Source organism: Lissotriton helveticus, chromosome 1_1 (assembly GCF_964261635.1).
Source record: "Lissotriton helveticus chromosome 1_1, aLisHel1.1, whole genome shotgun sequence".
NCBI classification, from domain to species: Eukaryota; Metazoa; Chordata; class Amphibia; order Caudata; family Salamandridae; genus Lissotriton; species Lissotriton helveticus.
In genome coordinates, this window is record NC_136057.1 from 1,297,205,030 (window position 1) to 1,297,230,391 (window position 25,362).

Consider the following 25,362-nt stretch of genomic DNA (forward strand, 5'->3'; position numbering starts at 1 on the left):
CCCCCACTACCAAACAATGACTTCCCTCCAGACCATTCCACTCCGGTCGGAGGAAGACTCTCACAGTTCCTACCTGTCTGGAACTCCATCCCTACAGACAAGTGGGTGAGACAAATTATCCAGTATGGTTACTGCCTGGAACTTACAGAAACTCCCCACAACATACCGCCCAAACAGCGTCCCATGTCCACGAAACATCTAACGCTCCTCAAACAAGAAGTTCTCTCACTGCTTCAAAAGCATGCAATAGAACCAGGGAGCTGGGGAGCCCATCTCCTAAACCACACAATTCAGGGAAGCTGGACCACTCAACAAAGTGCTCCACATCAATCACCTAGAATTATTGGCAATTTTTCTGGCATTAAAATCATTCCAAATACAACTCATCAACAAAACTGTCCTTGTCCGCACTGACAATGACAGCAATGTATTATATACAAAAACATGGAGGAACACATTCTTTGCAACTCTCTCCACTAGCACAAAGGATATGGAGATGGGCCATTCCACAAAACGTATATCTTTTGGCATAATATCTTCCAGGAGTACACAATCAGATTGTGGATCTGCTAAGTCATCAGACACCGCAGATACACGAATAGGAACTTCATCTTCAAGTTCATCAACCATTTTTCAAAATGTGGATCCACCCAGACATAGATCTGTTTGCCACACAAGCAAACACAAGATTCCCAACCTTCGCTGCCATGTTTCCACACCTGTTTTCCAAGGGCAATGCGGCATGGATGAACTGATCAGGCAGATTTGCGTATGCTTTTCTGCCACTGCCACTCTTTCAGCTAGTAGCACACAAGCTCAAACAGTCTCTCAAAATAATCCTAGTTGCTCCAACATGGACCCGGCAACCATGGTTCACAATATTTCTGGAACCCTCAATAGTTCCACACCAAAAACTACTGCTCTCCCCAAACCTGTTTACGCAGAACCATGGAGAGATACAGCATCCAGATCCAAACCAACTGAATCTAGCAATCTGGTTCCTCAACTCCTAGAGTTCGGTTACCTCAACCTCCCACCAGACTGTATGAACATTATTAAAGAAGCCAGACGCCCTACTACTAGAACTTGCTATGCAGCCAAATGGAAAAGATTTGTCATTTACTGCAATAACAACATTGACCCACTAGATGCTTCAGTTCAGAACATTATTTGTTACTTGCTGCATCTACAAAGATGTAATCTAGCATACACATCTATACAATTACATCTTGCTGCCCTTGCCGCTTACCTGCAAAACAGACATTTGTCATTGTTTAGGGTACCCGCTATCAAAGCGTTCATGGAAGGCCTTAAAAGAATAATTCCTCCCACAAGACCACCCTCTCCGGTGTGGAATTTAAACATTGTCCTTACTAGGCTCGTGGGTCCTCCATTTGAACCGCTACACAAATGCGAACTGCAATTTCTTACATGGAAAGTAGCTTTCCTTGTCGCAATCACCTCTCTCAGGAGAGTAAGTGAGATCCAGGCTTTAACCATAGAAGAACCATTCTTACAAATACATGGTAACAAGGTGGTTCTAATAACAAATCCAACATTCCTTCCCAAAGTAATCTCTGCTTTTCATCTTATTCAATCTGTAGAGTTACCTGTTTTTTTTTCCCAAGCCCAGATCCCGTAGCAGAGAGAGCTCTTCACACACTTGACGTTAAAAGAGCTATACTTTATTGCATCAACATAACAAAATATTTTAGAAAGACAAACCAACTGTTTGTAGTTTTCTCTCCACCTCATAAAGGAAACCCCATCTCCAAAGCTGGAATTGCCAGGTGGATAGTCAAATGCATTCAAATATGCTACCAAAAGGCAAAACGCACATTACCGGCTTCCATGGCATTCTTAGGGAACATTCCCTTAGATGACATTTGTAAGGCAGCAACATGGGCTACGCCGCACACCTTCACCAAACCCTATTGTGTAGAAGTACAGGGAAAACAGGTTTCTGTAGGCCAGGCTGTTCTGAGAACACTTTTTCATACCACTGCAACAGATACAAGTGACCACCGCTAAGGGAGAGCACTGCTGTACAGTCTATGCAAAGGTATGAATTCTGCAGCTCGTATGCCTCGAACAGAAAATGCTACTTACCAGCATGCATCTGTTCTTGGAATGTAGAGCTTCAGAATATCATATGCCCACCCGCCTCCCCTGAACCTATATCTGTTCCAATGTTATCTTTTCTGTTTCTACCAAACTCCATCATTTCCCATCATGGCGAGAAACAATCTGAGGATGGAGTCGGTGCCCAAGCGCACTATCGTCCAAGGAAGGAGTCGCCTATCTCGTGACGACAAAGACTTCTTCCAAGACAACAACAAACCGCACTCATCTGAGTCCAACACCAGATGGCGATCTATGCAAAGGGGATGTATGACGTTACAACGCATACTTTTACAACGCCTACCTTTACCACGCAATTTTTACAACGCAGGATCCATTACAACGAACTACCATTACAACGCATGTTTTTACATCGCAGATGCCTTTACAACGCATGCCATTACAACGTAAGTATTGGTAAGTATATAATATTTTTAAAAATGTAAATTAACTAAAATTAATATAATTTAATTTAATTTTACTTTATTTTTACCCTGTACCCCAAAACCCAAACCTAGCCCTGAACCCTAAAAATACCCCTGTACCCAAAAACCCAAACCTAGCCCTGAACCCTAAAAATACCCCTGTACCCAAAAACCCAAACCTAGCCCTGAACCCTAAAAATACCCCTGTACCCAAAAACCCAAACCTAGCCCTGAACCCTTAAAATACCCCTGTACCCCAAAACCCCAAACCTAGCCCTGAACCCTAAAAATACCCCTGTACCCAAAAACCCAAACCTAGCCCTGAACCCTAAAAATACCCCTGTACCCAAAAACCCAAACCTAGCCCTGAACCCTAAAAATACCCCTGTACCCAAAAACCCAAACCTAGCCCCGAACCCTAAAAATACCCCTGTACCCAAAAACCCAAACCTAGCCCTGAACCCTAAAAATACCCCTGTACCCAAAAACCCAAACCTAGCCCTGAACCCTAAAAATACCCCTGTACCCAAAAACCCAAACCTAGCCCCGAACCCTAAAAATACCCCTGTACCCAAAAACCCAAACCTAGCCCTGAACCCTAAAAATACCCCTGTACCCAAAAACCCAAACCTAGCCCTGAACCCTAAAAATACCCCTTTACCCCAAAACCCAAACCTAGCCCTGAACCCTAAAAATACCCCTGTACCCAAAAACCCAAACCTAGCCCTGAACCCTAAAAATACCCCTTTAACCAAAAAACCAAACCTAGCCCTGAACCCTAAAAATACCCCTGTACCCAAAAACCCAAACCTAGCCCTGAACCCTAAAAATACCCCTGTACCCAAAAACCCAAACCTAGCCCTGAACCCTAAAAATACCCCTTTACCCAAAAACCCAAACCTAGCCCTGAACCCTAAAAATACCCCTGTACCCAAAAACCCAAACCTAGCCCTTTACCCTAAAAATACCCCTTTACCCAAAAACCCAAACCTATAACATTTTTAATAAAATGATATACTTACCAATACTTACGTTGTAATGGCATGCGTTGTAAAGGCATCTGCGATGTAAAAACATGCGTTGTAATGGTAGTTCGTTGTAATGGATCCTGCGTTGTAAAAGTTGCGTTGTAAAAGTAGTTTGTTGTAAAAGTTGCGTTGTAACGGTTGTATACCATGCAAAAGTATGATATTCTGCAGCTCTACATGCCAAGAACAGATGCATACTGGTAAGTAGCATTTTCCTTTAAGCACAATTCAAACATCTTAAGGAATGTGGTGTAATATTGTAAATATTAGCAGTCAATTGGAAAAGAGAGTTCAGTTTCCATTTTTTTTCCTATTTATGATCCAGTTAGTCAAATTGCAAGTGTTTAAGCTTGAGAAAGTTGATACATCTATTCAGGTTTCTTCTTTTCTCTTGAGTTTGAAACCCTAGTAAGAGTTCTTCTTTCCCTCTAGGTCCGAGAGGTAAAGCGAGAAACTCTGGAACGGGATTTGCGATTTGCTGGATTCATTGTAGTGTCCTGCCCGCTGAAAGCAGATTCAAAATCTGTTATAAAAGAAATTCAGAATGCCTCTCACCACGTAAGCTCTAATCAAAAAGGACATAGTCCCATTTTCTGTTGTGATGTGTATTCATTACTTATGTTCACTTGAATAGAATTTGATCTCAATTGTTTTTGCTTCTTATTCTTCATAGTGTAGCTGTCCATGAATGCTTTTTGCTAAGGTTTTGTTATTGAAACTGCATTATGCCTCACATTTCTGGTGGAACAATTATTTAAATGTTCTTCTTAGTTTAAATGCCATATATTAGTCATACACCAGCAGCTTGAAGTGGTTGGCAAGTTAGGTAACATGCAGCCTTGTATTAAAATAGTCTGATTCAGAGTGTTTCCCAGAACCAAATGTATACTGCTTTTGAGGTTTTTCCCTGTTAGCGTACAGTTTGGGTTATGATTAGTTGCTGGGGGCCGTTAAGCTTAAGCTGAACCCTTGTATGCAACAAATGTTTGCCAATGCTAATTTTTGATAGCACATTTTGTGCTGCCTTCAGTATTAAGTTTATCATAAATATCCGTGGTCTGCTTGTGTGCATATTTTGGATGCAGCCCATCAAACAAACAAGTAAAATACTTAGTAAATGAGATAAAGTAACAATTCATAATGTAAGCGAGGCGCAGAAAAGGAGTGTATGTAATGTTAGAATTCATCACCACAATAAGAGTTAGCCAGGAATGTGTACTTGGCTACAAATGAGTTCATTCCTTTTCATCATATTTTTCATAGGCTTATACAATGAAGTGTAAGCCTCACCATGACATTTTATCATTTTGTTTATAATGTAGATCTTGGCTACACTGTATTCTACCTCGCTTGACTTCTATATGTTCATCAACATGTGCCCCCATATAATTGAGAAGTTTGTGTTTTGTATCCTGTAACGTATCTAGGATCCTCCTAACTACCTCTGGGGAGAGAGTGATCTTTTGGTAGTATTTAACTATTCAGCAAGGTATCTTTAAGTGCTAAGTGGTGATGGGCCCTACAAACATAAAACATGGGAAATAGAAAACAAAATAATTGACGTATTGGTGGCAGTGGGTCATATAAATGAAAGAAAACTATGCAATAAAAAAAAATCGAATGCATTTCGGTCTTGATACGTGCCCTCTGATTTAGAATTGGAAAGCAATTTGTGCAACGTGCTAATCAGCATTTGTAGAGGCCAGCACTGTCACCCCTGGTGATATTTGGGTGCTGGGGTGTATGTCTCAGTCGAAAAGCCAGGTTTTGAGGAAACTGCAGGAAGAGTGAAGAAATGAGCAGAAAAGGCAAAACCGGGCACAAGGGAGCAAACAGATGGCAGACAAAACAAGCACATAAGATCAAACAAAGGGCAGAAAAACAAGCTGAAAAGTCAAACAGAGCAGGAGAGGGCAAAACAGAGGGCAGCAAAACTAATAGAAAAGGCAAAATGGAGCAGCAAACGAGCAGAGGAGGCACAAACAGAGGGCAGCAGGTAGACAGCAGAGGGTGCATGCTTCGGGCAAGCTGGACAGGAGAACTATTACAGGGGGAGCTGGCACGAGGACCTGCTTATTCAAGATGGATGCTGGATTTTCTCCAGCATTTGATCTTCCATAGATTTGAAAGCTTGGAACATTTCCTGTTGTCAGATTGAAATGCTTGGTATTGTGTTTTGTGCCATTACACTCAATAACAAAGACTGATTACAACCAGTCTACTTCCTTGTGTACTGATTGTGACCCAAACTTCAGCCAGTCAGCTGCCTAGATCCACATCCTTTTCCCTGACGGAGCCTGACCACTGCCAAGTTTTGTACTGTACATTAAGCGCCAGAGAACCATCTGGATCTCTGTCACCATGTGTCTTTACTTTTGTAGCTTTTTTTTTACCGCCAGATCATTTTAAACAGCTTCATATCAGCTTTCTAGCAGTTAGGCAGTGTTCTGCTTATGAATTGCTTACTTTTTTGCGATAGCAGAGGCTACAGAGAAGACAGCTATATTCGAGGCTTGTAAAGCCTGAGGTAAGAAAAGGTTTTATATGGATGATAGATGACCCTTACAGCTTCTATACTCCCTGCATCCTAGTCATGGCCTGAAGAAATGCTATACCTGCAGAAATTTCTCTTTGAATATGCTGAAGGACAGGGAGAGAAGACTGGCTCTACCGATCTAGAGGAAAAGGCATCTGCCTCTCGTAAGCACAAGCTTTAAAACCTGCTTCTGAGAAGTCAAAGTCCAAGACTTCCACTCTGTCTCAAAGACCATCTGACCCTACTGTGAAGCGTCAGAGCTCATTGACTTTGTCAGTCAGCAAGAATAATGACCTTCCAAAGTAGAACTTGCTGCCTCCGATTGTACATTTTAGTCCGCAAATCCCTCCTGCACAGGAGATCAAACAAGCTCCATCCCCCAAAGAAGCCCATGGTGATGCTGATAGCAATGACAATACATCACATTCAGACAGCAACGTTAATCAGAAAATACCAGATTCATGATTAGGATATAGTTGATTTGATCAGGAGGATACGATAAAGACAATAGCAGAAGTCATTCTGCTGGCATTATTGAACACAGGCGTGGCAAGTTATGGGAATGTCAATATGTCGCAGTGGACGAAGTGAGCCCAGAACCCATACCTAGGGCTAGTCCTCCAGACATCATTGTTAATTGAGAAGGTTTCACAATGTTTAATGCTTCCTATGTCCTCTGTGTGGAAATCTGGTTTTGTGTTTGACTTAATCTATGACCATGTCTGGTAGGAGGGCCTGCTAATGTTGAAGAATTCCGGCTTGCGAAAATATATAAAGCAGCGGAGTTTGATGCTGTCCATATCCTTAACCAGGTAAAAGCTGTGCAGGGTATGTCACAGAATTTCTGCAACTTCACGTACAGCCCCCACCCAAATAGAGGGTTGCAAATGGGACTTTATGGGAAAATAGTTAAGTGTGTTTGCGGTCGTAGCCAGGTATAAAGGTTAGCTATTGAGTGGCATAACCTCCACTCTGAGCTTCTCAATGTAAGAGGCTAAGATTCAAGCAAGAGCAATTTTAAGAGAATCTGAACAGTCCTTGGCTACTTTCTTAGATGTAGCAATAGATTCTTTAGTGTGTGGCTTTCGTCAAATTGGTAGAGCCACTGTTATGAAGCATTACGAATAGCTCAAAGTTACAACTTTTAGGACCTGCATACTATCAAAATTATGAACATCCTTTTTAATATCCAGAATATATTTGGCAAGAGATAGATAAAACTATGCAAGATGCCACGTCTGCAAAATCGTTATGGTCTCTTTAGAACAGCCCTCCTTATAAAGAAAACAGGTGTCAAAACCAAATATCTTTTTAACAGGGGTCAGATTTGTGTTCAGCAATCAAGGTCAAACACGTAGAAAAAAAGCCATACTTCAAAGATTGGAGACAAAGTCATGCCTGACATTGACAGGCTCTACTTTTCCCTCTTGACCCTGCTGTTTGCAGACCAGATATGCAACCTCTTATGAGGTGCGACAGAACATATCATACAGAAAATCTGTGCATGGTAGTACATGTATATACTTTAAAGTTCCTCATGAAGCCACCAGCTCAACCTTCAAGGAAGGGGAAATGCAAGCACCCCTTGCCAAAGCACTCCCTCTCCCCTTTTTGGGGAAGGATCTAGTATAGTAGGCCTTGGAGTCTGAGACCTCTCTGAGAGAGTCCACTGCGCTTAGGGAGCATCTCCCAACAGAGATGGGGAAATACCACTCCCGCTGGGTTCACAGCTTACTGGACTTTGGGCACAGCTTTGACTCGCCTACCGGTTTGTGTCCCCTTCACCCTCCCCCTCCTCTTGCCTTTCTGGTTCTCTAATCCTCCCCTCTTCTTTCCCTGCTCCACTCTGTCTACTTCTCCTGCTCCTACCCCCCATTCCCTGGAATATCTCCCCTTGCTTGCTTTCACCACCTAGCCCCCTGTCCTTTTGTGCCCTTTGACTAAGCACTCCTCCCCTTTTTGGGGAAGTTCCTAGTTATATACGCTGGAGTCTCAGCATACCCGCTGTGAGAGTCCACAGCGCCAAGGGAGCCACTCACAATTGTGGTATGGTATGGCACCCCCTTTGCCAAAGCACTCCCTCTCCCTTTTTTGGGGAAGGATCCAGTAAATATGCCTTGGATGTTCAGAGACCCCTTTGAGAGAGTGCACTGCTCTTAGGGAGCCTCTCGCAACAGAGATGGGGGAATGATACCACTCCCCCTGGGATCACAACTTCTGGACTTTGGGCGCAGCTTGACTCGTCTATTTTTGACCCTGTCACCCTCCCCCTCCTCTGGCCATGCCGTGTCTCTAATTCCTCCCCTCCTCTTTCCCTCCTCCACTCTGTCTACTTCCCCTGCTTTTACCCCGCCACTCCTCGGAATATCTCCCCTTGCCAGCTTTTTCCCCTACCTATATGTTCCTTTTTGTTGGTCTCAACCTTACTTGTAACTAAAATTGCCATGCTCTAATAACTGTGTAACCTTTGTAAAGCTGTAACCTCCAATTTATTGTCTGATACCCATGTAAAGCGCTCTGATACCTCCGGGTCTAGCCAGCGCTATATAAAACCTTTTAAATAAAATAAATTTCAAATAAAAAAATCTATAAGAACAAAACTGAGAGGTTGTTAAGAAAATGTGCTGTTGAGGAGGTGCAAGCCTCAGTAACAGCTTCAGGTCCACATTCTTTCTCGTACAAAGAATATTAAATGGCTGGCGGCAGTGCTAGATCTAAGGCACAAACAAAAAAACAGACTCTGGAATAGTCACATTCCAGGAAATACTGCCTTTCATCTTGGTGAGAGGATTTTGTTTGACCTCTTCAACTTCAATACTCCAATGCATCCAAGGGACAGAAAAATCCTTAGTTTCATGGTGGCAGGTCACCATTTGCATTTGATGGCCCTACCGTTCAGGATAAAATGTGCTGCTAGAGTTCTCGCCAATTGTTTGACACCAGTGGCATCCTGCTTGTGAATAAAGAGTTGTGTGGCCTGCTCTTGTCTAGGTGATTGGTTCATTAGAATGCCTACCTAGCAGAAGAAAGGAAACAAACTATTGCAACTAGCATCTCATCCACTGTCCAAATAAAGAGCTGTCCGAACTCTAAGGGCATTGTTGGTAAGCATATTTTCTTGTATTCTACTTCTGGCCAAAGTCTCAGAATAAGCACAGTCCAAGAACAGCTCAACGTGCATTGGAAGCAAGTAAGCAGGGTCTCCACAACATACTGGTGATTACCCACAGGAGTCTATTCAGGGGGCAGGACTGGTCTTCTAACAATTGGCAAGACTGCATAAAAACGGAAGTTTCCCTCTCAATGGGGAGAGTGTATGGCCATCCACCATTAATGGTCTATGAACAAAAGTAGAGTCCTCTTTGCATCAGTCTGCTCGCACTATGAGTAGTCCGACTGGCCCTGAAGGTTTTCCTTCCAAGAGTAAGATTTTCCCATGCTCTAATTCAGGCACACAACACCACCACTGAGTATTACTTTTGCCCATAAGATGGAACAGGTTGTTTCCTTTATCCCAGGAACCTCAAAATCTGTGGATGTGGGCTGTGGATGACAACATGGACCGGACAGCAGCAAGACTTGCCAAAAAAATAGGCAGAGAGTCTCAGCAGGAGGAACGTAGAGAACTATGAATGGGTTTTAGACAATTGACAACTAGAACTGATGTTTCAGAGGTGAGAAAAGCCCTGTGGGACATGTCCACAGCTGACTAAAACTCCAAATGTCCAATGATTGTGAGTAGTTGGGATTGACTAGGTTCTTGAGAGGTTTTTGCAGTGAGCTGAGTAAGAAAGTGCAGTGTGATTCTGTTGGCTCCTGCTTGACCATGACAACATTGGTGCATGGCGTTGTGGAGCATGTCAATCAAGAATCTGATATGATTCAAGTCGGATGCTCAAATACTGTCCAGGAGCAAGGTGCAAATACTTCACAGCCATTAAACCCTTCATTTTGACTCCCTGACTCATTGGGACTTTGGCCACCTTAACATTACCAATAATTGCATGCAAATTTAAAAAGCTGAAAGAGCGCCATCCACAATTACAACCATTGCTTTAAAATGTGCAAAAGAGGAGAAACTAAATCTGCTGGTAATGTTGCTTCTTCAGTTTTTGCTGCATCTTCTGAAACTAGCTAAGGCTGGTCTCGGTGAAAGTTCACTTGGTGACGATCTCTAGATACCTCGAGACACCCGATAGGTCTTCCTCATTTGCTTCATGTCTAATCAAAGAGTTTATTAAAGGTTTGTTCAGATCTTTCCCTCCACAGGCATGTCTCTCCCTAGCATGGGAGTGCAACACAGAGTTAGCTATTCTAGCTGAGCCAATTCACAGGTCTAGGATATAAAGCATCTGTCTTGGAAACTGCTTTTTTTTAGCCATAACATCTGCCAGATGTCTAGGTGAGTGGCATACTGCGTCTTCTAAGGAACCTTATTTGGGGTTCTGTAAAGAAAATATTTTTTTGGCTACATGTCGTATTTTCGACAGCATTTTATTGGCATAGACAGCTTTACCAGTGTTTTTTTCAAAAACTGGTCACAGCGGTGGAAAGGGCACATTATTCACAAGACATTAAAATATACCTTAAATTTTTTACGCATTAGACCACAGAAATTTGTCAGTCAGACTGACTTTACTTCTCTTATGACCCTGTAAATAGAAATAAACCAACACTGGCTAGATGGATTGTTCCATGTTTACCCATTGCCCGTAGGTCAATCAAAAGTGCACTTGCTGTAACTCATTCAACAAGAAGGATGACAACAGCAGTGGGTCTTTTTTGCCCGAATCGCTTAAGAAAATCTGTAAAGCAGCGACATGAAGAATGACACACTCTCCTCAAAGTATTACTGTTTTAATGTTCAATCCAGGACAAAGTAACCGCGTTGACAAATGGTGCTCTGGAACCTATTTTCATAAGGTGAGCATCATTAAAGCCTTCTTTTTTCTTTGGTACTACTATGCTATTCTGATTCAAGCATGTGAAGCTATGAAATATTTAATGCTGAGGAAGTAAAATGGGTTAGTTAACTTTACCTTTGGTTCCCCACCATGTTCATGAGGCTTTTCCGTATGGTTATCTGTACCATCCTGTTCTATAAAATGTGGCAATTGGAAGCATATGTCCGAGAAAGCTATATGGGTCCTGGCAGCCATTAGGCTAAAGTTCAGTTTGCCCAATGACCTGGACTGTTTGTGTATAGTCTGACAGTGATTCTTAACCTGCGGTTTGCGGACCTTTGAGGGTCCGTGACACCTACTCAGGGGGTCTGCTTCTGTTTAGAAAATTAAATAACAGCAGATTAAGAGTAAATATTCATTAAAAAAGCTAAATTTAAAAATGTAATACGCTCTGTGTGTAGGAATTTGAAATTGGAGGCTTAAAATTATGTTGGTAGTGTCTTGGTTTGGTATCTGCCTAACCACTGAGAGGCAAGATCCTGGTTTTCCCCAGGTGGCCATTAGTACGTCTGAAAGAGCTTCACTGAAGGTGGGAGCGGAAATATTTTTCGATTGTCTGTCATGGGTACAGTAAATCAGTCTGCATATTAGCTTTCTCCTCTGTCGTTGACAAAGTGAGGTCCAAGACTTCAGCTGCTCTCCTAATTACTGTAGGGAAGGAGGCAGATTCCTCAATTGTTGCAACAGTAACAGCCAATGTCTGGAGATGAGTCCAGAACACTGACAACTTGTAAGTCTAAGAAAAGATTATCTTCATTTGGCTGGCTTGCATCCTCTGGATTATCTTCACTATAAGAAGGGAATATTTTAGGGTCCAAATGAGGATACTAGCATACTGTGTGCAAATTCAAAGGGGAGCGAGGAAGGGTTTGGCGGAGATTAATTTTGGAATCCGATAAACCTGCTCTGTTTCCAGCGTCGGTGACTGTCAAGACTTGGACTGGCAGTGTCACTCCCGTCGAAGTTGCGTCCGACATTTCTCTCAGACTGGAGTCAGAGGAGTCTAGCTCAAAGACGGGACCAGCCTCCGGTTAAGTGGCAAAGTCAGGGGACGGATTCATCTGCAGTTACCATGACTGGAGGCCATCCCTGATACTAAAGCCTAAAGGCACTCCAGAGGGATCCATTGTGAACCAAAAATTGCAGCCATGACCTGTTTCTGCCCACTGAGCTGCTTGTGGCATCACTGGTGTTCTGGAGAAGTCGTGGTGCATAGAGAACAGAATCGGAATGGTTTCCAAGATCGGAGTACAACTCTGCGTACTGGACATACCCTGGCTGACATGTGGTCGGAATGGCGGGACGAGGAAGCACCATGTTTTTTTGGACACTCTAATTACCCAACCTCAATTTCAACGATGATATCATCGCAAGATGTGCCCTGAGAGCATGTCTGCGCCTTCAATCGTATCTGGGCCTTCTTCAACTTCCGTCGGGGTTCACTGACAACAAGTTTGGCTTTGCACTTGTGGATGGCCCTTTGGTTCCTCTACACTCATCAGTCGCACAACGCCGAATCGTATTTGGAGTAGAGACTGTTCTCGTGAGTGTCTGTAATCTGGCAATCACAGGCCTTACATGGATGTAACACTTCAGTTTTAAGTGGGCACTTGTCCCATGCACAGTGGTAAAGTTTTGCTGAAGAAATTCCGTTAAGCTGGCAGAATTTGAGAGCACTCTGAATCCACCTTGGAAGGTGCTAAAAGAAAGGAATGGCCGTTAGTGCGTAGAGGTGGCACAGAGCTAGTGCCCGACAAAATGTCTGTGGCAGGACGTATCAGACACAGAGCTGCATGACACCACCGATCAAGCGAGGGAATTGCGATTTCAAATTCTCTAGATCCAGTCTGCAGTTAGAGATATATATATATATCTCCTCACAACAATGACCCTCCACTGCGTTGCGCTCTTCTGTGGGTGCTCTGCTTAGGGGCCGGATCCTGGCCCATGCCACAATTTTTCACTCAAAAGAAGCGGCACACAGGTAGAATAGGTTATAACGAAGGTTTATTTACTCGTACTTGGTCCAAGTACGAGTAAATAAACCTTCGTTATAACCTATTCTACCTGTGTGCCGAAAAAAAATATATATATATATGTACCAAAAAATGCCCAGCATTTGAGGCCGCACAACACTGCGATGAAGGAAACATCCTTAATTAGAAGAAACAGGCAGCTTCCGATTCCGTAATACATCCTGTGGCTTGACGCGTTTCGATGGACTTTCACCATCTCTTCAGAGGCCTCGTGAGCAGGAAAAAATGACGTGCATGACTCGCCGCCCATTGTATTAATTGGCTTCCGAATGCCGAATTTGTTGCATTTTGGGCAGCGTAGTCCATTTAAGCACTATTTATCCCCTCCAGTGGGTAACATGCCCACGATTGATTGCAGGATAAATGTTTTTCAAGCCCTCCATTAGGCTTCCCGAATCGGACTTTGCCTGTTAAATTACAAATCACAGTACCATTTACAGGGGGAGGGGTTCCCCCTGTCCGCATCCATGAAGTTCTTCGGATGGTGCGATCCCTCTACGGCGTGAAGCAGCCGTATAAATATGTACCAAAAAATGCCCAGCATTTGAGGCCGCACAACACTGCGATGAAGGAAACATCCTTAATTAGAAGAAACAGGCAGCTTCCGATTCCGTAATACATCCTGTGGCCTGACGCGTTTCGATGGACTTTCACCATCTCTTCAGAGGCCTCGTGAGCAGGAAAAAATGACGTGCATGACTCGCCGCCCATTGTATTAATTGGCTTCCGAATGCCGAATTTGTTGCATTTTGGGCAGCGTAGATATATATATCGAAATGCTTGGTTTAGAACAGAAACAACTGATAGTTCTTGCAAAGGCATTTTTTTGAGTGTTCTAACACAAAAGAACATATTGACTGCCATCCAAATCAGATGTTAATTAGTACCAGGACTATTGTCCATGTTTTTTTGTGTTAGTCCTTTGTAAAGGCAATTTCTTTCAGTGTTCTATCAGTTGTTTCTGTTCTAAACTAATGATCTGCTCTCGATGCACCACGACTTCCCCGGGACATAGGTGATACCACACCAGCTCCAGGAGCTAAAACAGGTCATGGCTGCAATCTTTGGTACATGACTGCATCCCTCTAGAGCGCCTTCATGCCTTCAAGATCAAAAATGACCTCCAGGTGTGGTAACCGCCGATGGATCCCTCCCCTGACATTGCCTCGCAATCTCAACCTGAGGCTGGTTCCCTCCTTGAACTCCATGACTTCTGCCTTGTAGCAACATCAGACGCCACCTCGACAGAAGTGATGTCACCAGTCCGAGTTTGACACCATCGCTGGAAACTGAGCCAATAGGTTATCGAACTACAAAATTAATCCCCTGCCCAGTATTGAGTTGGCTCACAGCACACTAATATCCTCATTTGGACCCTGAAACATTCCCTTTTTATAGTGAAGATAATCCAGGTGATGCAAGACAGCCGTATGAAGATGTTTGCTAGACTTACAAGATGCCAGTGTTCTGGACACATCTCCAGACATTGGCTTTTCCTGTCGCAATTGAGGAATCTGCCTCCTTCACCACAGTAATCAGGATTGCACCTGAAGTATTGGACTCACTTTGCCAACAGCTGAGGTCAAAGCGAATGTGCTAACTGATGTACTGTACCCATGACAGACAATCCCAAAATTCCCCTCTCCCAACGGCACCCAGTGTCAACTGTTGTTACGCAGGCATCTCTGCTGGGTTGGGGAGGTCATGCGGGAGAGGTGAAGAGCAGAAGACTCTGGTCTCCAGTGGATACTCACTTCCCCATCCATTTTCTGGAGTTGTGAGCGATTCACTTGGCACTTAAGTTCCTCCAGACTGCTATGTACTATGTGGGCATCTTTTCACACGTTCAAAAAGCACTACTGCCTGGATATCATGGTCAATTTGAACAGGCACCTGTTATGCAGGATTTCCTGGTCTGAGCCATTCCACAGACTCACCACGTGAGTGGGTACTTCTCTGGTATCTATTACCAAGGTGAGGAACCGGTCGTAAAAAGTCTCTATATTTGGTAATGCCTTTTCTGGTAGTGAGACTAACTATCTGCAGATTCCTCACCGATCCTCCCTACCCCGTTTAGCCCACTAACAAGATCTCAATCTAGTGATTTGCACACTGGTATATTCTAATTTCTATGAGGTTTGCTTATGACTGCATGGACAGGGATCAGAAAGGAACACATTTGTATGTGGAGGTGGTGCAGATATAGTGGCCCTGACATCATATCTGGGGTGTGATAGATCCGACGCGGAGCCTCACAAGTGCACACAAGGGATTCACTAGAAAGGTTATCCTATCAGCTTAAGACTGGGCAAGGGAAGTGATGTTGAGATTCAGCCTGGCAGTGTGGGTGTGGCCTGGGGTTACAGAGGGGATGGGTTTGGCAGGGGCGAATCTGCAGTTAGTCTGTACTAGAAAAGGTGTTACTTGAAGGTAAGTAATTGGTTCTTTTAGAGATAGTCATACAAGTTAATGTATTCTGTCATCAATTTTCCACGTTTTGGAATGAGAGATGTGTCCTTCCTTAGTGGCATGGCGCTCTTACTGCGTACAGCTTAAAGGCCAATTAAGGCGTTCTTGTTTCTGGTGTTGACACATTTTGCTTGCCTTCCTCCTAAAGGCTGGAGAAAAGTATTTTTTGTAGGGAATAAAAAATAAAAATTGTAGGATGAAAGTACATTTTGTAGTTGCAACTCTTACTTTTTTTTGTATCTCTTAGGTGGTAATGATTACGGGGGATAATCCTCTCACTGCCTGCCATGTGGCCCAACAACTCCACTTTATCCAGAAAGAGCGTACTCTAGTTTTGCAGGCTCCACAACCTCAAGGTAAGATATAACTAACGAAGCGTGCTTGCTCTTGTAAGCAATGTCCACCATTTTATCTTATTTATTTTCACACATGTTATTTGTGTACATTTTCGTTTTGTCAACGACGCTCCACGACCAGGCATAACACTTTCAGGGACTTGTCAATTTGCTGATGTTTGGTTCACTGATGGGGAAAACATTTATAACCTACTTAGGTTTTTGTGCTTTATCTTGCTTTTCTCCAATGTTTGGATTTTTGACTTCTGCCAGTGGAAAACGTATCATCTTCTGAATGCATACCATAGGTAGAGGACTGATCCTACAGGTTTATTAGCAGAATACTTTTGTCTCTAGGAATTATATCAGAATTCTCCGAAGTCAGGATTGAAGATTGGTTCTCTGCAGTGGCCACAGTGTGGTCAAATCCTTACCTTTCAGGCAAATTGCTACAACAAGACTAAGGCTTCATGTAATATTTCTTGCATTATGGACAGACCTTCCATGTTTAAAACATTAACCCAGTTTGATCAATTGCAGAGTAGTGCAAACAGCTCATCTAGAGGCAGTCTATCTACTTAAAGCTTTTCAACAGTGTGATTTGCTTACATAACAGTGGAGCCTTTCCTTGTGTAACTTGTGATGGAACCACGCCTATTTTTCGTAAGTGGAAGAATTGTACACCACATGACTTCTTGGTTTTAGTACTTGTTCTACTGATGTCACTTTTTAATTTCTGCTTGCAGATTCTGACTGGCAGTGGCATTCCATTGATGATCGCGTTGCCCTACCTCTTATCCCAGATTCTGTGAAAGAGTTCACTGGGTGTCACCACTTGTGCATTACTGGTGAAGGCCTCAACCACTTACAAGAAGTAAACCGAAAATTACTTCAACGACTTATACCACACATACAAGTGTTTGCAAGAGTTGCACCCAAGCAAAAGGTATCTGCTTTCTTTCCTATTTATTATACTCTACCTTCAGTGCCTTTTTGAGTGCACAAATATCTGTTCAATGGTTTGGGTTGTATTCATTGGGAAAATCTCATTTAACAATGCTCATGTTAAAAACTGTTATTTGAGTATGTACAAAAGCTATTCATTGAAATAAGTTCCATCAGGGACTGTGGCATTGCACCTAAAGTGAAAGCAATTGTCAAATGCCATGATTAGGTTGGGCCTCCAAGTCTGTGCCTTTACCAATCGTATTTTTCATGGTGCTAATGCCTTTCTTGAGAGGCTTTGACATGATAAGTCTTATCACTAGATAGTGCATCGAGGGTAGTGATATTCAGTTCAGACTTCATTTAAGGGCGGGAGGTAGGATGAATGTTTGAGCCTGGTAGTAGTAGAAGACACTTTTAGAGAGAGGTAAAAGGTTGACTGGTGTGCATGAGGGTCAAAGTTGAGCATAACCTGACAGGACCAAGTAAGATGCTGATGCATGGTACACAAGAACCTTTGTATGGGGAGTATTTCTGTGGAGCATAAAGGATAATCATACATGCCTTCATGCATGGGTCACAGGTTTCCTTTCCTTTCTGGAAAAGCCCGTAAGTTTAAACATGGTTAGAAACACATGCTTCTATTCTCATCACAACAACGTGGCGTTATTTTAAAGTTACTTTCTATTGACAGTACTTGGTGATTAGATAGATACTCGATTTTTATAGACCAGGTCTGATAGGATTGTTTGGCAAGTTGCAATGATGTGCAAAAATGCAGTTCAAGATCAGCAGGAATTCATTCATTTGGCACAGACCAAAAGTGACGGAACACAACACTGAGCTGCTACAGTCTCCAGCATTGTCTTTCTTGCATTTTTAGAACTCGCCTGAGCCAGCGCTCTGGCGAGACATTTAGTAAGAGCGGCTTTTGGAAGTGCTACCAAAGCGGCCACCAGCTTACGATTACGCGCACAAGCGCGCGCCTCGGTCCGTCTGTGCTTTCACTTTTGGCGCTGCGCGCAACTCTGCATCTGCTTACACTTTTTCCATATTGCCGCACCCTCCAAACGTGCATGTGCTCTCCTTTACCCAAATCCACCAGCAAGTCTGTTTCTTTCCCTACTCTTCCATGTCCCCTCAAACACCCTAAACCTTATGTGTGTTTTTTTTTTCATTTCCTTTTTGAAAAAGCTTGCCTGTGCACACACAACTCCCGCTTCTCCCCCTCCCCCACCACCGGTGAGGGAAGAGTTGCCTGTGCTTCAACCAGCGGTGGCGTGTTCTTGCGGTGACCACCGGCATGTTCTTGCGTTGAGCACCGCCTTTTACTTGCTCGTCACTCCCGTGGGCCGTGCTGTGACTACTCTGCAGCTTTAACTTGTTTATAAGGTTGTTGCCATGTTTCTATAAGTTTTGCTTTGGTCTGCTGCTACAGGTTTTTGGTTGTCCTCTCGTTTCACCAGCGCTCACATTCTTTACATTATTCTTGTTTTTTTGTGGCTGCGTTGCCTTGCTTTATTGCATGTTTAAGTTGTTACATCAACCTGCTCCCTCATTGAGCTCTGTGCGCTCTGATCGAGCAGCACTAAGCTGTCCTATTTACAGTCTGACTTCTATCTCTGACTTGATCCAGTCTGCCTGTCCCAGCTCCTGTTCCTCCTATTGGCCTTGCTCCATGCGTTGACACTATCTGTCACTTTAGTTCGATCTCCCCTTTTATACTGCAGCAACATTTCAGCGCGGGGACACGCCGGAAGGCGTAACCAGGCGCTTTATAAACTCCTTTATTATTATTTAGACTCAACAGGATTCCATCCATAATACTACCTTATGTATTAATGTTCGTGTTTCAGCATGAGTGATTCTAGTGCTTATTGCATGGGCTCATTGAGTGTTTTCATTATTTGGATCACAATGTATAATTATAATATTTGATGGAGTTTATTACATTGCATGTTTTTGATCATGTAACCAGGTTTTAATTTCACTATAAAGCCCCTGACAAAGCACTAAAGTGCGAAATGAATTGGGCAGTATCCCACTCTAATTATTCTGGAAGCAATTAAATATATTGAAGTGGATTATGCATTGGAAAAGACTTATCTTCGTGACCACTAAGTTGGCCTTCTATCGTTTTGTAAATAAGGTTGAATCTGAACAGCATTCCAGGTCATTAAGAGAATATTCTATCTAATAAACTCCATATAATGTCTGTAGTCATTGGGCTTTATAAATGGCACAAAAATAAAGTGAAGGTTCACTTAAATTTCCAATAAAGTACACTTCTTGAGTCAGTTGTAATTCTGAGTCACAAACTGTTTTAATTCACTTTTCTCTTTGTTCAACTTTCACAACAATCCTTAGTTCCAATGCATTTCGGTGTTAAATCACACCTTCTTCAGGGAACGTCTAAAGATAAACAAAACATAAATTTGTATCACTGGGATGTTTAATGTTTGTTTGTTTTACGCGCTGCAGAATTTCTGATAACTAAGCGTGGCGTGGGATTTCATTTACATAACTACAATGTTTCAAAAGTGGTTATACGCGTTAAGTGACTGTGCTCGATAATGGGAACCTCGTGTAGGACTCAAAAGCGATATTGCGCGCTTGATACCTTTAACTAAAAGATCGGAACCCTCTATTCCGTGGGAGACCCCTACCTTGTTACAAAGTTAATGTTAGTGCCTGACGGCAGTTTTTACCAAGTCCGCCATTTCTCACCTTGTTATGGAAAAGTGATTCATGCTCGCCGCGCGAGGTCGTTCTGCTTCGCTTTCGCTGCAAAGAGTGATGGTTAGCTACGCGCTGGTCGCGCATGCGCTATATGTTAGACTAACGTTTTTTTTTAAATGCAGTGTGATAACTTTACTGTTCATGGACATTCGTCTTCTAACTAATATTTACATGCGTGAAACAAGAAACAAGATCAATCTAGACTCCTGTGCGCGCTACTCGCGCTCCGTTAAATATATCACATTGTGCTCTATATTCATAATGTTTACGAAATGCCAGTCATATATACAATATTGTTTGTCAAAGCTCCGATTCTCATAATATTTACGAACGATCATAGGTAACAAGTAAATTCAGTTCTATCGTTAATTCCATTGGGCTTCAGGCTGCAAAGGTTATAAATCCAATAGTTTTCTCTTTTCAAGAGGTTTTTTTTGTTCATGGCTCCTTCTTTTTTTGGTATGACTTCCAATACACAAGCTCTCAACTGGTTAATATTGTGATGTTTTTCTGCAAAATGTGTAGCCACTGTTGATTTTGATGAGTGTGTTCTAATGTTACTTTTATGTTCCTTGAGTCGAACTTTTAATTTTCTTTCCGTATGTCCCACGTACACACTGCCACATGGGCATTTCAATAGATACACTATATTGGTGGTGTCGCATGTAGCGTTTACTCGTAAGGGTATTTTATGACCTTTCATGGGGTGACAGATGTTCGCACCCTTCATAATGTTGTGACAGTTGGCACAATTTAAGCATGGGACCGTTCCTTTGTAGGTCTGGTGATTCTTTTTGTGTTGTTGTGTCTTCAAAAGTTCGCCTTCACGGCAGAAGCCAGTGAAAAAATATACTCACTAATACAATCGGAAATGTTGGAACCAACAGTCACAAGAAACAAGGAACAACAAATTAAACAACTCCTGTACCTTACGAGAAGAGAGATCAATCAACGACTCCACGCGAGTACCATGATCAAATATCACAAGGCACAGCGAATACCCAGAGGCCTCCGAATAGCCCTGAAACCATCGTTATGCAAAAATTCCAAACCATTCACTGAAGCTTGGTTTGCTATACTAAACAAATGCAGTTTGGATTTAATATTGCTCATTATAGAGGAATTAGCTAAAATATTGGATGAACTTAAAACCGAAATAGAAACAGTTACGGAAGAACTCAAAAAAGGAGTAACAGGAGAAGAACTACAATTTTTTTTACAAGAAATAAATACTCAGCTGGCCCATCATACACAAGAGGTGAACGAACGGAAACTTAGAAAATATAGAAGGGATACCCTTGATTACAAACTTCAAGAAGTTTACACATGGGCGGAAGTTTATGCCAGAAGGCGCCAAACTAAACAATACACGTCGCACACAGATACATCATCAACGGAAAGTGACAGATCCGATAGAGGAAAACAACCAAGAGATCAAACAAAAAACATACCTACAGAAAAACCATCAACATCGGAACCTTTTTTAGGCTCAGGCCCCACAGAAGTAGAAGACCCAGGAGGGGACGCAACAAAAACAAAAGAGAAAACCCCACCACAAACGAGGAATACCACGGCGAAGAAAGACAAAAAGAAATATCACTAGAAGACACGGATAATCTAGTGATAAATACTTCAGACCAAAAGTTAAATAAGTTTCAAATAAGTACACTACAACGAGGATTATCATTTGTACCGAGCGCACACACCAACCAGTTGGAGCTAGAAGTGAGCCTCTTTAAACTAACACGTAAAATGAGACAGACATTTTTTTGAAAATGTAATGACTGAAAAACCACCTAGCAAGGAAGACGAGCTCAAGGGATTAAAAACTCTGAGTTCATACATGCCACCAATATCCCACAAAACTATCAACCTTTTCGAAAATCTATGCAAGCAGGAAGTGAACAAAATCAACACCAACAGAAGAATTAAAAATCAAAACATGTCCAAGAAGGAGTTTGGAGCTATAGAAAGTATAGCGAACAACGAGAAAATAATGTGTCAGAAAGCAGACAAGGGAGGAGCGTTGGTGATATTAAATACAGATTTTTATGAAAATTCAGTAAACACACATCTAGGAGACACCAACACATATATGGAGATAGAAACAGACCCAACGGAAGAAATACGTAAAACTTTACAAACTATACTCAAACAACCAACAGAAAGAGGCACAATCAGTGAAAAGACGAAAAACTATTTAACGCAAGAAAATCCAAGGAGCCCTTCCATGTACTTAGTACCGAAGGTACACAAAGGTTTACATAATCCACCATGTCGCCCTATAGTGTCTACTAAAATGAGCATCCATGAACCGGTGGGAAAATTCATAGATAAATATCTACAACCATTAGTCATCAAGAACTTATCTTACATCAAAGACACCACCGACTTTTTGGTAAAATTACAACGGGTAAAAATGGAAGATAACATCATCCTGGCTACCATAGATGTTAAAACGCTATACATAGCCATCCCACACAAAGAAGGCCTAGAAGCCATAGAGAAAGCTTTATTACATAGCACCTATCCAGAAAGCTTGCCGATTTTTCTGATGGAATTGATGCAATTTACATTGATGAACAGCTATTTCACCTACAATAACCGTTGGTTTATCCAACTCAATGGAACGGCCATGGGAAATTGCGCCGCACCGGCGTATGTGAACCTGTTCATGGGATCATTTGAAGAAGAACACATCTATAACAACCAAGAATGGGCCACTTACCTTTTAGCATACATGAGATTCATTGATGATATTTTCATCATTTGGAAAGGAACACAGGAATCTCTGGAACAACAATTGGAAATTTTGGACAAAAGAAACGATAGAATAAAATTCACATGGAACATTAGCGATACCACCACACAATACCTAGATGTAGAGGTTACAAAAAGCAATGCAGCCTTCATAACCAATCTGTATCGAAAACCAACGGATAGAAATAATTTGTTACAATACAAAAGCCACCACCCACAATCACTGAAAAAACACCTCCGGTTTACGCAATTTCTCAGGGTCAGGAGAGTGGTCTCTGAAGACAACGAATGTCAGCAGCAATTGAAAGCAATGGCTAACAGATTTACAACAAGAGGATACCCCTTGGAAGTCATCCAGAAATCCATGGAAAGATCACAAATGAAAACAAGAGCTGAATTACTTTCTTATAAACCAACAACAAAAGAACAACGCAAAACTTGCGTAAGTAAATTTTCAAACGTCAGTGCTCAATTCAAACGTATAATACACAAAAACTGGCAAATAGTAAAAGTGGAACCAGACTTTAATGGTATATTCGAGAAAGAACCACTATTCGCTCATACAAGAGGTAAAAACATTGGCGAACTTTTGAAGACACAACAACACAAAAAGAATCACCAGACCTACAAAGGAACGGTCCCATGCTTAAATTGTGCCAACTGTCACAACATTATGAAGGGTGCGAACATCTGTCACCCCATGAAAGGTCATAAAATACCCTTACGAGTAAACGCTACATGCGACACCACCAATATAGTGTATCTATTGAAATGCCCATGTGGCAGTGTGTACGTGGGACATACGGAAAGAAAATTAAAAGTTCGACTCAAGGAACATAAAAGTAACATTAGAACACACTCATCAAAATCAACAGTGGCTACACATTTTGCAGAAAAACATCACAATATTAACCAGTTGAGAGCTTGTGTATTGGAAGTCATACCAAAAAAAGAAGGAGCCATGAACAAAAAAAACCTCTTGAAAAGAGAAAACTATTGGATTTATAACCTTTGCAGCCTGAAGCCCAATGGAATGAACGATAGAACTGAATTTACTTGTTACCTATGATCGTTCGTAATCGGAGCTTTGACAAACAATATTGTATATATGACTGGCATTTCGTAAATATTATGAATATATAGCACAATGTGATATATTTAACGGAGCGCAAGTAGCGCGCACAGGAGTCTAGATTGATCTTGTTTCTTGTTTCACGCATGTAAATATTAGTTAGAAGACGAATGTCCATGAACAGTAAAGTTATCACACTGCATTTAAAAAAAACGTTAGACTAACATATAGCGCATGCGCGACCAGCGCGTAGCTAACCATCACTCTTTGCAGCGAAAGCGAAACAGAACGACCTCGCGCGGCGAGCATGAATCACTTTTCCATAACAAGGTGAGAAATGGCGGACTTGGTAAAAACTGCCGTCAGGCACTAACATTAACTTTGTAACAAGGTAGGGGTCTCCCACGGAATAGAGGGTTCCGATCTTTTAGTTAAAGGTATCAAGCGCGCAATATCGCTTTTGAGTTCTACACGAGGTTCCCATTATCGAGCACAGTCACTTAACGCGTATAACCACGTTTGAAACATTGTAGTCATGTAAATGAAATCCCACGCCACGCTTAGTTATCAGAAATTCTGCAGCGCGTAAAACAAACATTAAACATCCCAGTGATACAAATGTATGTTTTGTTTATCTTTAGACGTTCCCTGAAGGTGTGATTTAACACCGAAATGCATTGGAACTAAGGATTGTTGTGAAAGTTGAACAAAGAGAAAAGTGAATTAAAACAGGTTGTGAATCAGAATTACAACTGACTCAAGAAGTGAACTTTATTGGAAATTTAAGTGAACCTTCACAGATAAATTAGGCTGTAAATTACAGCACACAAGCACTGGTGCCGCGGGAGACACACTTATGGTTTAATAGGTGTGCAACTTGATGTACAGACGTATACACTCCAGGAGGGGAGTGATTCCCATGAGCACAGTCGAAATTGAATTAATCCAAGGCGGTGCACGACCCGTTAACCAGAAACAAAAATAAAGTGCACATTATTAACAATAGGCCAGGTTCACAAAATCTCTGCCCAAATGCTACCGCTCCCTTATTTAAAAAAGCCCCCCAAAAATCATGTGGCAAACTAAAGATACCATAAAAACTAATCTGCCTAGAAAACAACATGTCAAGTGCAGAGCCAATAGGTCTCGCTTTTGGGACCTTATAAGTATTTAGTTTTGCAGCACAATATCCTTGGTGCAACACCATCAGCTGTTGCATGGCTAAACCTTGTACCTTATAAATGTTTAGCCATGCTACAGTTGATGTTGCACCAAGGATATTGTGTTGCATAACTAAATATTTTTAAGGTCCCAAAAGCGAGACCTATTGGCTATGCCAATGCTTGTTGAAACATTTTTCTAAATGGCAGAACAGATGAGCTGTCACTGATGCACAGATACTGACCTTTTTATGCAGCTATCCTGCTGGTTGTGTGGGACGGATTTACCCATAACTCCTCTCTTAGGTCATTTTAGATTGTTTTTTCGGCATCGTACCAGCAGACAACTCCTGCTTTCACAAAGATTTAAAGCCTTACTTCAAAGAATTTCTCAAGGCTTGCAATAATTTGACTGGCTAAAAGAGTGTTTGAGGCATATACAGCTGCAGGTCTTACACTGAGCATTAGATCGCCACCTGATGTTGGGCTCGGATGATTGCATGTTGTTGTCGTCTTGGAAGAAGTCTTTTGTAGTCACGAGATAGGTGACTCCTCCCTTGGACGATACTGCGCATGGGCATCGGCTCCTTCCTTAATTGTTTTTTTCCGCCACTGGGTTCGGATGAAGCTTTCCGCTCCGGTTCGAAATCTACTTTTCAAGTACTTAGACGCGTAAAAACGTATTCAAACCTCACCAAACTACTTTTGATATCGACAAACATCTTCTCGAATCCTTCAGCTCGATTCCGGTCGTCGACGCGGGCCGTTGGGC

At 42.1% G+C, this 25,362-nt stretch overlaps 1 protein-coding gene across 1 annotated transcript in view; it reads left to right on the forward strand.

The window, feature by feature from the left end:
* The window catches only part of ATP13A1 (ATPase 13A1), a 419,252-nt gene that overhangs the window by 221,780 nt on the left and 172,110 nt on the right, over positions 1 to 25,362 (forward strand). The window contains exons 16-18 of the mRNA XM_078681078.1: positions 4,007 to 4,132; positions 15,827 to 15,935; positions 16,661 to 16,860. Of these exons, the coding sequence (XP_078537204.1) occupies positions 4,007 to 4,132; positions 15,827 to 15,935; positions 16,661 to 16,860 (435 nt within the window). The remainder of the gene's footprint in view (positions 1 to 4,006; positions 4,133 to 15,826; positions 15,936 to 16,660; positions 16,861 to 25,362) is intronic.